Source organism: Pseudonaja textilis, chromosome 5 (genome assembly GCF_049901715.1).
Source record: "Pseudonaja textilis isolate UNSWEBS1 chromosome 5, rPseTex1.2, whole genome shotgun sequence".
Lineage (NCBI taxonomy): Eukaryota > Metazoa > Chordata > Lepidosauria > Squamata > Elapidae > Pseudonaja > Pseudonaja textilis.
Genome location: NC_141994.1, coordinates 58,586,445 through 58,604,309, shown reverse-complemented (window position 1 = coordinate 58,604,309; position 17,865 = coordinate 58,586,445). Strand labels below are relative to the sequence as shown.

The 17,865-nt window shown below is 39.6% G+C and overlaps 1 protein-coding gene across 6 annotated transcripts in view; it reads left to right on the top strand.

Moving 5' to 3' along the window:
• BICD1 (BICD cargo adaptor 1) overlaps positions 1 to 17,865 on the top strand; it is a 131,879-nt gene that overhangs the window by 63,359 nt on the left and 50,655 nt on the right. For all 6 annotated transcript variants that reach the window (XM_087935022.1, XM_087935020.1, XM_087935021.1 and 3 more), the window contains exons 4-6: positions 4,541 to 4,978; positions 10,212 to 11,303; positions 15,393 to 15,544. In XM_087935022.1, the coding sequence (XP_087791148.1) occupies positions 4,541 to 4,978; positions 10,212 to 11,303; positions 15,393 to 15,544 (1,682 nt within the window). The remainder of the gene's footprint in view (positions 1 to 4,540; positions 4,979 to 10,211; positions 11,304 to 15,392; positions 15,545 to 17,865) is intronic.

Here is a 17,865-nt window from a genome sequence, read left to right as displayed (position 1 = left end):
GCCCATTAATATAGAAGTATGTCATTTATGCAGTTGTCTTTGTGCAAATAAAAACAACAAATTCATAATTGACATTAGTTTACATTGTTTTATGTTGATAAATGACACAATTAGTCTATTTGCATAATCATGCCATTCTGGAAATGAAATCGAAGTTGTGAGAAACAGACTCACCACTCAGAGATTCGACAAAGTCATTGAGTGAAGCAGCAAACAGTTTATTGTAAAATACTTTCTTGAAAGAGCAGGTGACTACCCAAGAATAGATTCCAGCAACTTTTTATTACCTCGGCCCAAAGCGCATGTCCCTCCCTTGCAATCCCATCTGACAAGGACCACAAATTCACAATCTTTATGGAATGCCTAGTTCCCCTCTTTGTGAATTTCCCCATGTTTATCTTTCTCCCTATCCTTTGCCCAGTTTCCCCACTTTTCCCTAAGTTACCTTTGCCCTTCCTAAGCTGGTTTCTTCATATGGTTGCAATTTTGCTTAAGCCACAGTTCCTGCTTTCTAGGATTTAGCTGCATACGCCTAAGGAACTGAAACAAATGGTTAATTTCTTCACTATGTGCAGGATTGTGTGGTTAAAACTGCCAGCTAGTTGCCGACTTGATTTTTAGGACCTGTTTTCTAGACTCGACTTTTTTCCTTGGTGTTCCAATGCCCTATTGAACTTCCAAGTACACATCTCTTAAAAGTTATTTGGTTGTTGCAAAAACAACACTATCTGAATCAAGATCTTGTGAAGTGTTAATACCATTTTATAATGCCTTGGTAAGGCCACACTTGGAATACTGCATTCCGTTTTGGTCGCCATGATGTAAAAAAGAAGTTGAGACTCTAGAAAGAGTGCAGAGAAGAGCAAGAAAGATGATTAGGGGACTGGAGGCTAAAACATATGAAGAATGGTTGCAGGAACTGGGTATGTCTAGTCTAATGAAAAGAAGGACTAGGGGAGACATGATAGTAGTCTTCCAATTTCTCAGGGGTTGCCCCAAAGAAGAGGGAGTCAAGCTATTCTCCAAAGCACCTGAAGGCAGGACAAGAAGCAATGGGTGGAAACTAATCAAGGAGAGAAGCAACCTAGAACTAAGGAGAAATTTCCTGACAGTTAGAACAATTAATCAGTGGAACAACTTGCCTCCAGAAGTTGTGAATGCTCCAACACTGGAAGTTTTAAAAAAGATGTTGGATAACCATTTGTCTGAAGTTGTGTAGGGTTTCCTGCCTAAGCAGGGGGTTGGACTAGAAGACCTCCAAGGTCCCTTCCAACTCTTCTATTCTATTCTATTCTATTCTATTCTATTCTATTCTATTCTATTCTATTCTATTCTATTCTATTCTCTTTTATCGGTTTCTTACAAAGTGAATAATGTAAATGTAACTTCTTTTGGTAACTTAAATCCCTTGCCCAAATTTCATGGATATGTTCACTATTTCAAAATAGAAATTTTGTCCATTTTGTTCCCAATTTACAAAATGGGGATTCCTTAACTAAAATAAATTACTCTGTGTCTTGGCTTCAGCACAGCTCATGCTTCTGAATACGAAATGCATAAGGGCTATCAACCCAGTTTTTGTTATGGTAACTTTCAAAGAACTTTTAAGCTGTGTCAGAGCAGGCACAGTGGCTGCCTTATTTAAGAAGCCAAGAGCATGCTAAAGTGATTTGAAATATTTAGTTATAACATATACAACAAGCACACCTACCATTCATATGAAAGCAACTTATCTAAAGGAAGGAACTACTAAAAAGGAAGTAAGAAGAAGAAAATAACACCTTTATTTTCCACATAGTAGACCAAAGGGCTTTAAGAAAAGACTTTTAGACTTATATACCACTCCATGCTGCTTTGCAGCCCTCTCTAAGCAGTTTACAGAGTCAGCCTATTGCCTCCAACAGTCTGGTTCATCATTTTACTGACTTCAGAAGGCTGGATGGCTGAGTCAACCTTGAACAGGACAGAATTGAACTACTGGCGATCAGGAGGATTCCCCTGCAATACTGCATTCTAATTACTGCACCTCCACAGCTCCTTGTGCATTCATCTTTTATATGTTTAAAATATAAAACGTTTACATCATTTATTCATCTGTTACATTTTTCTCAGTTACTGTTGTCCCTGGTAATTCTGACTGCTTATATTCTCACACTTTGTCCTGGACTTACTTCGTTTATTTTTCAAGGAAATAAAGCAATAACTGCTTTTGTTTATTTATACTAGCCATGCAATTCACATTAGACAAATGTTTCCTTTAGTTCCTTCAATAGCCCTGAAGGGTGCTAACCGAGGTTACATCTGCATTCTTCAACTGTTTTATCTTTCCTCCTTCTCCATTCCTTCATTTTGGCTCAGCCAGTCTCAAAAAACATATAAAATAAATCATATAGGGAAGAATGTAAAAATAAAATAAAAGTTCTATGTAGAGAATGGAGAAAATCTAAACTATCAAGAATTGTCAACAACCTGATGGCACATAATCAATTTATCAAATGCAGAGAATACAAAAGCAAGGGCTGTTCTGCTATAAAGAACCAAGTCAAAATTAGGCAGTGTTGTAGTTAAAATGCAAGGCAGCAAATAACAAAGAAGAGTGAGCATTTGTCCTAATGCCAGAAAAGAGATTAGGAACTCAGCAAGCACTTTTTACAGGGACCATACCTGAATATACTCTTCTTATGCAAGGAGCATCTTTGTATATACCAGTAGTCCTTTTAAAAACCTGTAATTTAAGCTTTGGCCTGAACAGCACAATTAGAAGCACTTGAACTATTCGTTTTTTAAAAAACTTCTTCCTATTGAGTGTGATTGGGTATACTTAAAGGTCAGTTCATTGTACTGAGAAGTGTGCATCATGAAATGGGCTTGATAATGTTCATTTTGGTGGCAGGAAAGGTGCAAATCTCGGTTATTCTTACAATGTATGCTTTATTAGATAAAATATAGTGTATAACTGTCATATGATGTAGGTAACTGCCAACGATACAGAACCCCGATCTTGGCTGAAGATTCTGACCTTTCTCTGTTCTATTAAAAAGTTAAAGGCTTTTCTCCTCAGATTCTGATCTGTGCTATTTTAGAGTAAAGATTTTTCCTCAGGAAACTTAACACGCATTCAACTATATGCTTGACATAACCCACCTGCATGCTTAAGAAGCTTACTTGTATTAGCCAATTACTGCATCGTTACTAGGCTGCTACCCCTGGGGTAAACCAATCATTGGACCTGTATGTGTATAAGTAAACTGCTACATTTAGAGTATAAGAATAAACACAGTTGACCGAGAAAAGAACTTCTTGACTCGGGAGACGCTTGACTCAGGAATCATGTGTATGCGTCTTTGATTGCAACAATATACTAGTGGAGATAAATTTTAGCAACAGATTTACCACATATTAGCAGAGATAAAATGTATCAGAATAACAGAGTTGGAAGGAAACTTAGAGATCTTCTAGTTCAACCCCATGCTCTAGCAGAAGACCCTACGCCAGGGGTTTCCCAGCCTCCAAGACATGGACCAGTACCACTCCGTGGGCTGTTAGGAACTGTGTTAAAGAGCTGGAGGTGGGTGGGCGGATGGCGAGTGAGGGAACTTTCATCTGTATTTGCAGCTACTCCCTAACGTTAGCATCACCACATCAGATTTACCTCAGATCATCAGGCATTACATTCTCTTAGGAGTGCAAACTGTATTGTAAACTGTGTACATGTGTGATCTAGGTTGCATGTTTGTTCTCCACCTTCCATCCCCAGTCCATGGAAAATTTGTCTTCCACAAAACTGATCCTTGGTGCCAAAAGGTTGGGGATCTCTGCCATATACCATTCCAGATGAGTGGCTGTCCAGTCTCTTCTTAAAAGCCTCCAGTGATGAAGCACCCACAACTTCTGGAGGCAAGCTGTTCCACTGGTTAATTGTTCTCAATGTTAGGAAATTTCTCCTTAGTTCTAGGTTGCTTCTCTCCTTGATTAGTTTCCATCATTTCTTGTCTTACTTTCTGGGGCATAGGAAAATAGGTTGACCCCACCCTCTCTAATTCTCTGCTCATGTATGGCAATTCTGTGGTGATACAATTGTCAATTATTAGCAGAGATAAAATCATCATAATCATCATCCTCTTTTAACAACCCCATAATCCCTGCAGGGTGGAGTCTGGGCAACTGAATGGAGCAGAGTGTTTACTGGCCGGATGACCTTCCTGTCACCAATGCGGAGTTTTATTCAGCAGATATATTCTCAGTGTGCCCAGAGAGAGAAATATCTGTCTCTACCTAGGATCAAACTCACAGCCTCCTGAATGTGAGGCAACAACTCCAACTCTAAGCCACCACACCACTATTAGCAGAGATAAAATATAACGATAGAATTAGCATGATTTCACGGGGCTAAATTTATTCAATTTGTAATATCTCCTTTGCTTACCTGTTTTATAATGCCTTATTTACAGGTGTTTATTTGAAGAGAAGCGGCAAATGGCAGATTGTGTATAAATCCAACTTTTAGCATTATGAATCTTCTTTATTTTATTTAATTCAGGTTGAATATGAAGGCTTGAAACATGAGATAAAACGATTTGAAGAAGAAACGGTGTTGCTTAATAGTCAGCTAGAAGACGCCATTCGGTTGAAGGAGATTGCAGAACATCAGCTAGAAGAAGCCTTGGAAACATTAAAGAATGAAAGGGAGCAGAAGAACAATCTGAGGAAGGAACTGTCTCAGTATATCAATTTAAATGATAGCATGTACAATAATCACATTAATATCTCAGTAGATGGATTAAAGTTTGGAGAAGATGGGAATGAACCTAATAATGATGACAAGATGAATGGACACATTCATGGACCTCACATGAAGCTGAATGGGGATTTTCGGACGCCCAGCGTCAGGAAAGGAGAATCGTTGCACCCGGTCTCTGATCTCTTCAGTGAGCTGAACATCTCTGAAATGCAGAAACTGAAGCAGCAGCTCATGCAGGTAACATGGAAGATTCAAAAGATTCTTTGTAAGGAGAGGCATGGGTGCACTGCTGGGGGTCCGCAGGGGTTCGGGAGAGCCCCTAGCCAAGATTTTATGCAGCTTGGAGACCCCCAAATCCTGGCTGGTGCTGACCACCCCTCCCCACTCCTTCCCTCCCAGGAGTCCCCACACAGTCCATTTCGGATGCAGGTAAGTACAGGGTGCGCATGGAGGCTCGGGGAGGATGAAAAACGGGTCTCCCAGTAGTTCGGGAAGGCCAGAAATGGGCCCGTTTGAGCTTCCAGAGAGACTTTGGAGCTTGGGGAGGCCGTTTTCACCCTGTTGGAGGCTCAAGGAAAGCCTCCAGAGCCCGGGAAGGGCAAAACCGCCTTCCCACCATGGTGCAGGAGGCCGACTAGGCCACACCCACCATGGCCACGCCCACTGAGCAGAGAACCCCTTGCTAAAATTATTGAAGCCCACCCCTGAAAAGAGGCCACCTTACTTACAAATGTTCATATGGCGTGCAAAGATACCCAAAGCATTTATTTCTCTGAGAAAAATTATTTGCAGAAAAGAAGTAAACATGCCTTGAAAAAAAAAAGCTGCTGCTTCTCCACTTCAAATATCTTAACAATATGGTTTCTTGTTTTGTGCATTTTTCACTTTGTGGAGTCCTTAGTGGTCCTTTACTTGGTAGTTTTCTTGCAACTGCTTATTACAAACTGTCATCAGTCCTGATGACGTTACCTAGTTTGGTAATGAAGCGCCTGCAAGAAAACCACCAAGCTCAAGGACCACTAAGGACCCCTCAGCTACACATATTCTATCAATGTTTCACTTTCTTTGTCGGATTCAGTTTTGAATTGCTACTGCCATTTTACTACTACTTTTTTTGTAGCCCACCTCACATAAAATAATAAAAATAATCCCGATGGATTGAGCCAAGGTCCACCTAAGCCTAGCATTTGTTTTTCACAATGGCCAGTAGAGAGATCACAAGCCAGAATAGTAGACATTCCTTCTCCCACACTTATTCCCTGCAGCTGCTATTTAGAGGCAAGTTGTTCCCAAAGGGACCCCAAGAACTGCTCTCAATGTCTCACTCTGCAGTAGTTGTAGCTTCCAAAATGTTTTTCAAAAGAAGCCCCGTGTAGACCACATTGAAACAGTCCAAGAGTGAGATGATGAGGGCTTGAGTGACTGAGCATGTATTAAAGTTGGCCATTTTCTTCGTATTAGTGTTACATTTATATCTATCTTAATACTTTATAACTTTATATTTAATACCTCCCCATTCATTTGGGAAAGGCAAGAGTGGTCAGTCACCTGCAGTTTGCAAACCCAACTGAATGGACAAAGGCCCAAGTTATGGCTTTCTGATGCTAACAAAGATAATTGCTGGCTTTGGTTTGTTTACCGGGAGAAGACAATTGTTATATTGCCCTCTATCCGCATCTGAATGGGTTTCCTTGCTTTAAGGCAAGAGAGCTTATTTACCTCCTGCAGTCCTACTTAACAGATATTTTGATCAGTATTTCTGATGTTCTTTACAGAACCTGATTATCTTTCTAATGGGATACTTTACAGGTCTATTTTGCACTTTAATATCCTGTTCCTGTCCCATCTTTTTCCCTTCTACTTTTTGCCCCATTGTTTACATGACAAAAAAAAGGGATTTTCTGTACCTGCTGTGAGTAGGCAGGTCCAATACTGTGAACCAATGAGTGTTTATGTTTTCCTTCTGTCCCATTTATGAATGGTGATGCTGAAAGTGTTGCGCAATTATTCCCAAGCATACTTTTCTTCCCTATAGAATGAATTGGGGAAAGATATCTACATCTTTTATGTTCTGATTGGGTGTGGGAACAGCAGGCTAGGAATCCAGAGTTCCTGAGATTTATTTATTTTATTTATTTTGTCAATTGATTATAACAGGTATAAGTATCAACATAGTTATGAATACATGAAATGAATACATATAAGAAAAAAAAAAACAATAGGGCAGGGACGGTAGGCACGTTGGTGCGCTTATGCAGGCCCCCTGCAGACCTCTTAGGAAAGGGGTGAGGTCAATAGTAGACAGTCTAAGGTTATCCCTTATACAGATAATCATTTAATGGCAATTGCCATGTCTTATGTTAATGCATTCCTCAAGTTAATTCCTTGTTCCAGTAAGATTCATTGGATGACTTGTGGTCTCAGTATTTGTACAGGGAAAGAAAACAAATTCTTCCTGTTGATTTTCTCCATACCATGTACAACTCCCTATACTTTGAACATGCAGCCCTTTAATAATAATTTTGTAAACCTAAAGAACCTTTTTTTCTTGTAGGCAAAAGTTACAATCCCTCTACTCACTTTGGTTGCCCTCTTTTACACTTTTTCCAGCAACCCAGAATTGTGTATCAACTTCTAGATTTTATAACAGCATCTATGATCTTGGTGGTTTGATTTTCAATCATTTTCTTTGGAGAGGCTTCACAGATTTCACACATGCTGCATACTAAATGGTCATTATGAGATTGCAGCAGGATATAAATTGAACCAATCAATCTTCAGCTGTGTTCTGGTTATATTTCCATTAAACGTTTTCATAAATTATTTTGTATGCATCAAGAGGTTTGAAAAAGTAATGACTACACTGCAGGAAACTAAGTTTGGTTTCATATCACTCATCAAACAAGTTAAAATGTTTCAAATGTTTACATTTGAAATGGTTGATTTTTGTCAGTGTAAGTTTTATAGTTAAATTGTTAGATTTTTTTAAAAATGCACTAAAATATTCATTTGAAACTGTACATTGAAGTTTTTCAAGGTTGAAAAAAGTATGGACAATGTTTGATACCCCTTAGTCTCATTTTAATAGCTGACTGTATTCATGAGGAGGTAGAAGGAGTGACTTACAACAGTTCACTTGGTGATGGTACAAAGTTACAACGGCATTGAAAAAAGTGACTTATAACCATTTTTTTCACACTTACCACCATTGCATCACCCCCATGGTCATGTGATCAAAATTCAGATGCTTGGCAACTGACTCACACTTATGACAGTTGCAGTGTCCTGAGGCCAGGCGATCACATTCTGTGACCTTCAGACAAGCAAAGTGAAACGGGGAAACCAGATTCACTTAACAACCACATTACTCATTTAACAACTGCGGGGATTCACTTAACAATTGTGGCAAGAGAAGTCATAAAATGGGGCAAACCCATTTAATAAATTTCTCACTTGGCAACATAAATTTCAGGCTCAATTGTGGTTGTAAGTTGAGGACTCCCGTTGGTCGTGTTGTTGATCAGCTTGCACAGCTGTTGCTGCAGCATTAGATGCTTTAGGATAGCGATTCTCTCAAACTTGGCAACTTGAAGATTAATGGCTGGGGAATTCTGGGAATTAAAGCCCACGCTTCTTCCGGTTACCAAGACTGAGAAAATTTGCTTTACGATAAGGACAAAGCAGTAATAAAAGAGACCTACCACTCAAGTTATTTCTATTATCTTAAGCATTTAAGGTTTTTTCAGGTGATAGAAAAGCGAATCGTGTTTTATTTATTTATTTTAAAAGACTTACAGAGACTTATATTTTATACACAGTCCACTTGTCCGGCAAGTAGCACTTGAAATAGTGGATTTGAGAAAGCTTGGATTCTTTTAGCTGTATGCGGTTGATTCTGAAGTGCGACTGAATGAGGAGGACTATTGTTTCTTGAATTGTGCAGCCATCCATACACAGATACATGTAGTCCTTGACTTACAACCACAGTTGGGACCAGAATTTCTGTTGCTAAGCAAGGCAATTGTTAAGTGAGTCAGACTTCATTTTGCTACCTTTCTTTGCCGCAGTTTTAAAGAGAATCAAGCAGTCATTAAACAAAGCCAGCTTCCCCCATTGAGTTTGCTTGTGGGTACCCTCCTTTGAGAGCTTCATGCAATGAAATTTCATTTGAACATATGCCAATTAGTGTATATCCAAATTGACAATGAAGTTATTCTAAGTCTAGGAAGCCAGTTAGGAAGGTGTTGTGGCCCCTCGACTGCTGGCCGAGCTAGCTGCAGAGTCAGATGAGGTGGAGGTGGAAGGAGAGCCTGGGCCAGATTTGGAGCCTTTGGAAGGCTCTGATAAGGAAACAGCATCCGAGACAGAGGCAGAGCCTGGGCCTTCCGTTCTCCCCCAGGTGGAGTGGCAGCTGTCTTTGGGGCCTGAGCTGAGTGAGGGGGACGAACAGATGGGGGCTATCCTGGATGCACATATGTGCAGAGAGGAAAGGAGAGGAGAGCAAAGGAAAGCAATAAGCTGGCTCTCAGGGAGAGGCAGACGCAGACAATAGCCAACCTCTCCCTGGCTGGGCAATAAATAGGAGGTGTTTGAGAGTGACCCAGTTGTCATTTCCAGTATATAGCAAGTAATTCGGATTTCTTGGCTAAATAGGTTTGTTGGAACTAATTACATTTGATTTTTTGTTTATTCCTGTGAATAAAAGACTGTTAGTTCCCTGTTATAAAAAGGGGGTTGTTTTACTCATGCGTAAACATTTTATCACTACTTGCGAAGGCTGGGTCAGAACAGATGGTGGCAAATTGCAACCACATGATCCTGGAACATGCAACCATCCTAAATACATGCTCATTGCCAAGAACCCAAATTTCACATGACTATGGGCATGCTGCGACAGTCTGGGTGCAAGGATTAGTTATAAGTTACTTTTTTTCAGTGCCATTGTAACTTCGAACAGTTGCTGAACAAACAGTGGTAAGTCAAGGATACTTGTACAGGTAGTTCTCGACTTACAACAGTTCACTTAATGATCATTCGAAGTTACAACGGCGCTAAAAAAGTGAGTTATAACCTTTTTGCATTCTTACAACTGTTACAACATCCCCATGGTCATGTGATCCAAATTTGGATGCTTGGCAACCAACTCCTATTTATGACAGTTGCAATGTCCTGGGGTCATGTAATCTCCTTTTGCGACCTTCTGACAAGCAAAGTCATTGGGATAGCCAGATTCACTTACCAATTTAAGAACTTAACAACTGTGGCAAGAAAGGTCATAAAATGGGGCAAAATTCACTTAACAAATGTCTCACTTAGCAACAAAAACAATTGGCTTAATTGTAGACATAAGTTGAGGACGACCTGTGTAAGGTTCAATGTTTAAACTGCACCTTTAATTATAGGGGCCCCTAGTTCTTGTACCCCAGATTCTTTCTGGAAATATTTACATCCTTTTTCTGGGTTATTGCAGGTGGAGCGTGAGAAAGCTATTCTGCTGGCTAATCTTCAGGAATCTCAGACGCAGCTGGAGCACACCAAAGGGGCCCTCACTGAGCAGCACGAACGAGTCCATAGGCTCACTGAACACGTCAACGCAATGAGGGGTCTGCAAAGCCACAAAGAGTTGAAAGAAGTCGATTTTGAAAAAGGCCGAGATTCTGGGGAAGAAACCCATGATTATGAAGTGGACATCAATGGCTTGGAGATCCTAGAGTGTAAATACAAAGTAGCTGTTACCGAGGTGATTGACCTCAAAGCTGAAATCAAAGCCTTAAAAGAGAAGTACAATAAATGTGTTGAAAACTACACTGAGGAAAAGGACAAGTACGAGAGCAAGATCCAAATCTACGACGAGCAGGTCTCCAGCTTGGAAAAGTCAACGAAGGAAAGCCATGAGAAAATGGTACAGATGGAGAAGGAGCTGCAAAGGATTACAGGCGTTGCCAACGAGAACCATAATACCCTCAATGCCGCCCAAGATGAGCTGGTGACTTTCAGCGAAGAGCTGGCTCAGCTCTATCATCATGTCTGTCTCTGTAACAATGAGACGCCTAATAGGGTTATGCTGGATTACTACAGGCAAAGTCGAGTTACTAGAAGTGGGAGCTTAAAGGGACCTGATGATCCAAGAGGACTCCTTTCTCCACGCCTTGCCAGGAGAGGAACGGTACTCCCCGTAGAAGTCAGAGTGCCAACAGAACAGGGTTCAAAAGAGAGCACAGAAGCCAATAAAGAGCCAAGTCCAACAAAGACCCCCACTATTTCTCCCGTCATTACAGCCCCTCCTTCTTCCCCGGTTTCTGACACCAGTGACATTCGGAAAGAGCCCATGAATATTTACAACCTCAATGCCATAATACGGGACCAAATCAAGCACTTGCAGAAAGCGGTAGACCGGTCACTGCAGCTGTCCCGGCAGCGTGCAGCAGCCCGTGAACTGGCACCCATGATTGATAAGGACAAGGAGGGTTTAATGGAAGAAATAATGAAACTAAAGTCCCTGCTGAGTACAAAACGGGAACAGATAGCAACCCTCCGGGCAGTGTTGAAAGCCAACAAGCAGGTAATTTGGAAACTCTAATTTCCTTTTTTTTATAATGAGGTGTATAATTTATGGATGGTAAAATAGCTTAAAGGGCAATTTTACAATTGATTTTAAATCTTCTTGTTGCTGTGTTTACTTTTGAGCTTCTTGTGAAATTAAGCAGTGGGATATTAGGTTTGTATGAGGTCCCAGAAGACAAAAAAGCAGGTACATGTTGCTAATTACTTTTCAAATCAACTTGGATTAAATTGGTACCATTATTCTGATACTGTTAGAAAATTCTGGTCTGGTTTCAATCTGGATCATGAGAGAAATATGGCAGGGGTAGGATTCTACCGGTTCAGACCAGTTGAGGGGAACCAGATGTTACATTTACATCTGGTTCGACAAACCGGTATTTGAACTGACCGTCATTCCCCCCCCCCCCCGGATTCTCCACATGGCCCGTTTTTGATGCATGTAAATGCAGGGTCTGTGCGGATGCTCTGGGAGGGGGAAAAATGGGCCTTCCGGAAGTCTGGAAATGGGCCTGTTTCTGGCTTCCGGAGAGCCTCCAGAGCCTGGGGAAAGCCATTTTTACTCTCTCAGAGACCCGAGGGAAACCTCTGGACCCTTGGGAAGGTGAAAAACGGCTCTCCCGGAAATTCCAGTAGGCCATGCCTACCATGGCCAAGCCCACCCAGCAACTGGGCAGCGAACCAGTTGTTGGGATTTTTGAATCCCACCCCTGAAATATGGTATAAGGTCTCCTGCTTAAGCAGGGGTTGGACTAGAGGACCTCGAAGGTCCCTTCCAGCTCTATTCTGATTGATTGTTTGATTGAAATGCACTGGATGAGGCTGCTTGGAAAGAAAGTACAGGTATTCCTCAGCTTACGACCACAAATGAGCCCCAAATTTCTGTTGTCAAGTGAAACGTTTGCTAAGTGAACCTTGCCCCAGTTTACAACTTTTCTTGTCACAGCTGTTAAGTGAATCACTGCAGTTGCTCAGTTAATAACATGGTTGTTAAGTGAATCTGGCTTCCCCTTTGACTTTGCTTGTCAGAAAGTCGCAGAAAGGTGACCTCATGATCGAAGGATGCTGCAACCATCATAAATATGAGTCGGTTGCCAAGCATCTGAATCTTGATCCCGTGACCACGGGGATGTTTGAAATGGTCAGAAGTGTGACAAATGGTCATAATTCACTTTTTCAGTGCTGTTGTAACTTTGAGTGGTCAATAAATGAACTGTTATAAATTGAAGGCTACCTATAGTTTATTTGATAGCATAGAATTCAACAATTGAGGTAATTACAAATTAGGGGTGTTGTTGAGACTGATCACATTATAGGAAAATTGCTCCTTTGTGAAACTTGTGAATGTGTCATCTGAAATCTTTATTCTGGTGGGCATGCAGCTCCAGTGGAGGAAATTGTCCTTATCTTACTTCACTGTGTATATAGATCTTTTCCCTTTTATGTGCGCCTATAAACTAATTTTGGGGCACCACATTTGTGCATTTAGGAAAGCTCTGTACATTAAAGGGATTTTACCTGTTTTCTATTCTTTGTGAGAGAGATGTTTTTATCAGTTTCAGCCTGGCTGAAACAATCTGGCTATTAAATATCGGCCAAAAAAATTTAAGGGATTCTGCTCCATTATTTCTTTTTACTTACAATCTGGTATATTCTGGCTTCAGGTGAGGCTGTGAGTTTCATAAATAAAGAGGGTTACAGGGCTGGCTTATGAATATGATATTTCATCCTACAAGGCTATTTCATGAAGTTCCTGATTATGGGATTGTTCATATTTAAAAGGTCTAAATTTCAGAAATTAGAGCTCTATAGTTTAGATATTTTGAGGTATTGTGACACTGTTTGATTTTTTTTTTAACATGTCGTGGATTCTTTATTGTTGAAATATATCCTTGATGTTTGTTGAGACATTTCTCAGGAACATTATATTAATTTCCAAAATGAAAATAAAATATGGGTGTTAAAATTGAAAAGTTAGCATCTCTTAGTGAAAAAAACCAAGGTTGCAGCCAAATCTACAGTTCTATACTTAACTGGAAAAATTTACAGAGCTGCCAACTGGAAAGTAAAATCTAAGAACCAAAACAAGTCGCCTTATGCTACCTAGTGGCCAGCAGAAGTGAAAACTGGGTATTGCTTTTGCCAAAAGAAATAAGAAAATAATCCTTTGATTTTAATTTTAATCATGATTTCTCATCTATTTTATGCTTAGTTCATCTGGTTTAAAGCTATATACAGCATGCATATATAGCAGGGGTCCCCAACCACCGGTCCCCGGACCGGTACTGGTCCGTGGATCATTTTTTACCGGGCCGCAAAGCTTGGGCGCCGCCATCTTGTTTCAACAGCGCTTCCGGGTTTTCGGTTGCTTCCGGGTTTTTGGTTGGAAAGTGCTTCCGTTTTTTCAATTGGAAAGTGGCGTTTGGGTGCTTGTGCCTTAGTTTCGTTGAAGTGGGGGCGGCTTTGAACGAAGAGCTGTCCCGATGGTGGTGGAGTCTCATGTTACTCAGGTACCGGTCCGTGCAAGAATAAATAATCGTGAAACCGGTCCCTGGTTCGAAAAACGTTGGGGGCCACTGATATATAGGATATATATATTTATAATTAATATGATTAATTATGCATATTGACCTTCAGAACTCCTGGTGTTGTATAATAAATAAGCAAATGCTCTCCTATTTAGAATTTTGTTTATTGAATTTTGTGGCGGGTATACTAATTGGATTCTGATCAGTAAAGTTTATCCATGATCTTGTAGTGCTATTTCTACTCAGAGTGGATAGTCCTTGTCTTACGACTACAACTGAGCTCAACATTTCTGTTGTTAAGTGAAACATTAGTTAAATGAGTTTTACCTCATTTTATAACCTCCTCTGCCACAATTGTTAAGTGAATCACTGCAGTTGCTAAATTAGCAACATGATTGTTAAATGAATCTGGTTTCCCCATTAACTTTTCTTGTCAGAAGCTCACAAAAGTTGATCAAATGACCTTGGGGCACTGCAACCGTCACAAATATGAGACGGTTGCCAATCATCTGAATTTTGAACATGTGACCATGGGGATGTTGCAGTGACTGCATGAAAGATGGTCATGAGTCACTTTTTTCATTGCTGTTGTAATACTGAATGGTTACTAAATGAACTCTTGTAAGTCAAGGACTACCTATAATAGTGTGATTTAATTAAAAGGAGTATAAATTTCTATCTTGTATCCGTATGTATGGCTAGTTGCTGATCAGCTTAATTTCTGGGCTGGTCTGTATTTTCCATATGTTTATACTGCCATAGGATTAATTGTTTTACTTTTCTCTTTCTTCAGTGACAAATTTGTCTGTTATTTTAATAACATAGGTAAAACATTTCAGAAAGCATATAACTGATTTTTTTTCCTCAATATATACCCAATATTGTCCTAATCCCATAATTATGAAAGCCTAAATACATACTACCACTACATGGACATACCTCAATCCAGCATTAGCATATATTATGTGTTGAATGTTGGTATGATTCTTACAGTATAAATCAGCCTTTCCCATAAATCAGACTTCCTAGCCTGGTGCCCTTCAGATGTGATGGGAGAGAAGTCTAAGTTAAAATTATCTTAGTTTTAACTATAGTATATATATCCTTCAAATTCTCCATTCCAATACATAAAATATTTTCTTAAAATCTTCTACTATAATCACATGTCACTAAAAAGTTCCTTCCATCTGAAATTCCTAAACTTTATCCTCCCTCCCCATCTTTTAACATCTTAATGGAGAAGAAAAGAAGGAGATTTTCTCAACATGTATCTCCTTTCTAAGTTGGTGTTTTTCAACCCTGGCAACTTAAGATGTGTGGCCTTCAACTCCCAGAATTCCTTACCCAGCACAGTGAGGTATTCTGGGAGTTGAAATCCATAAATCTTAAGGTTGTCAAATTTAAAAAAACACTGTTCTATGTTGTTCAGTTGAGGAAGTCTTCTTGTTTCCTTTTAGGCCCTTTATGATTAATTATATTAGGGTTACCTTTCTTTCCAGCTAAGAAAAAAAATTCCAAGTTTTCTTTAATGCATGTTTTTAAGACCTGTATCTTTGTTTCAGACAGCAGAAGTGGCCCTGGCGAACCTGAAGAATAAATATGAGAATGAGAAAGCCATGGTAACAGAAACGATGACTAAACTGCGCAATGAATTAAAAGCTTTGAAAGAAGATGCAGCAACCTTCTCATCCTTGAGAGCCATGTTTGCAACCAGGTACAGAAACAAAGTGTTAAAACAGGAGTTTGACTGGTTAAGCAGGAGTTTAGGTTTGGCTCTGCATGAACAAAGAGCCAAGAACCAAGTCTCCTTGAGTCACACTTCTATTCAGATTTGAACAAAGATGGGTCTTCCCATAACCCAGAATGATGTCAAGCTTTTATTCTTTCCTGGGAAGCTTTTATTCTTTACTGGGTGTCCTAAAAAAGAACTAACAAAAGTCTGCTCAGCAGTAGGTAAGCAAAGTACCGAGAGACCCAAACACCCTCCTCCTAGTAATCAGCATTTAAGCATGTTCTTCTAAGAACTCCTGTAGTTTTGCTTATCAGTCTTCTCCATATCCAGGACAAATGCTTCCCATTTCAGCCAATTCAATAGAATTGTTTATTGGCCAGGTGTGATTGGACACACAAGGAATTTGTCTTTGGTGCAGATCCTCTCAGTGTACATAAAAGAAAAGATACATTCGTCAAGAATCATAAAGTACAACACTTAATAATAGTCATAGGGTACAATAAGCAATCAAATCATACTAGGAAACAGTCAATACAAACCGTAAGGATACTAGCAACAAAGTTACAGTCAGAAGTGGTAGAAGATTGGTGAAAGGAAGGATGGGAAGATTAATAGTAATAGTGATGCAGACTTAGTAACTAGTTTGACAGTATTAAGGGAATTATTTGTTTAGCAGAGTGATGGCGTTCAGGGAAAACTGTTCTTGTATCTAGTTGTTCTGGTGTGCAGTGTTCTAATAGCATCATTTTGAGGGTAGGAATTGAAACAGTTTATGTCCAGGATGTGAGGGGTCTGTAAATATTTTCACAGTCCTCTTTTTGACTCATGCAATTGTGGAAAGGGAATTTCATGAAGGCAGTAGTGTCACAAAAAAAAACAAAAAACAGGAAAAGCCCAAGGGGAACATCAGGTCAGCCAGAAGACAAACTTACATAGGAAAAGGAATCAGATAAAAAGTATTAAAGAATCCCTATAGACAAAAGCCTAAGTAATTAGGAAAACTAGACAAATAGGAAAAGGAAACAAAAGTTAATTTAGAAAACCCTTACAAACACAGGACATACCAAATAAGCAAAACAAACAGACAAAAGACACAAAATATAAATTACAAAAGGGACAGACAGGAGATTGCCACAGAACAAATATGAAAAACTATCTAAAAGAGATTACAGAAAGCCAATAATACAATCTGGCCACCCCGCAGAGTTTGCCTTCCGTACCCCGCAGAGTTTGCCCTCCGATGGAAATAAAGACAATGCCAAACAGGATTTGAAACATTAGGCACAAATACAAACATTCACACAAAATCAACTTACAAAGGGAGAAAAGGGTATAAAAAACCAGGAACTTACCATAAGAAACTAGCTAGCCTAGGAACGCAGACTTCTCGCTGTTCTCCGCCTTCCTGAAAAATAAAAAGATCCAGCTTTCAAGCAGTTGTCCGTATCCTTGTGCTAGAGCTCTCCCAGCAGGAAAATCGAATCCTCGAAAGAAAGGCATTTTGACACCTTTCAACACAGTTTACAGGTCCTCAATGGAAGGCAGGTTGGTACTAATCACATCCCAGACATAAACTGTTTCAACTCCTTCTCTCAAAACAATGTTATAGAGCATTGCGCACCAGAACAACTAGACACAAGAACAGTTTTTTCCCAAAAGCCATCACTCTGCTAAACAAATAATTCCCTCAACACTGTTCAACTATTTACAAAGTGTACATTACTATTACTGTTAATCTTCTCACCACTCCTTATCACCCATCCCCTCCCACTTGACTGTTTCCTAGTATGATTTGATTGTTGATTGTACCCTATGACTATCATTAAGTGTTGTATGTTATGATTCTTGATTCTTAATGAATATAACTTTTCTTTATGTATACTGAGAGTATTTACACCAAGACAAATTCCTTGTGTGTCCAATCACACTTGGCCAATAAAGTATTCTATTCTATTCTAATTGTTTTTTCTGCGGTCCTAACTATCCTCTGAAGTCTGTGTCTGTCTTGTAGGGTTGCAAAACCAAACCAGACAGTTAAAGAAGTGCAGATGACAAACTCAATAATTCATCTATAGAACTGCATCAGCAGCTCCTTGGGCAGTTTGAGCTTTCTGAGTTGGCACAGAAAGAACATTATTTGTTGTGTTTTTTTGATGACATTTTTGATGTTAGGTGTCCATTTTAGGTCTTGAGATATGATAGAAACTAGAAATTTGATTCTTTTCTGTCCATAGTATTAATTTGTGAAGGTCACAATAAAGTCAGTAGGGATAATTCCTTTCCTTCCTGTTTCTTTTTAAAAA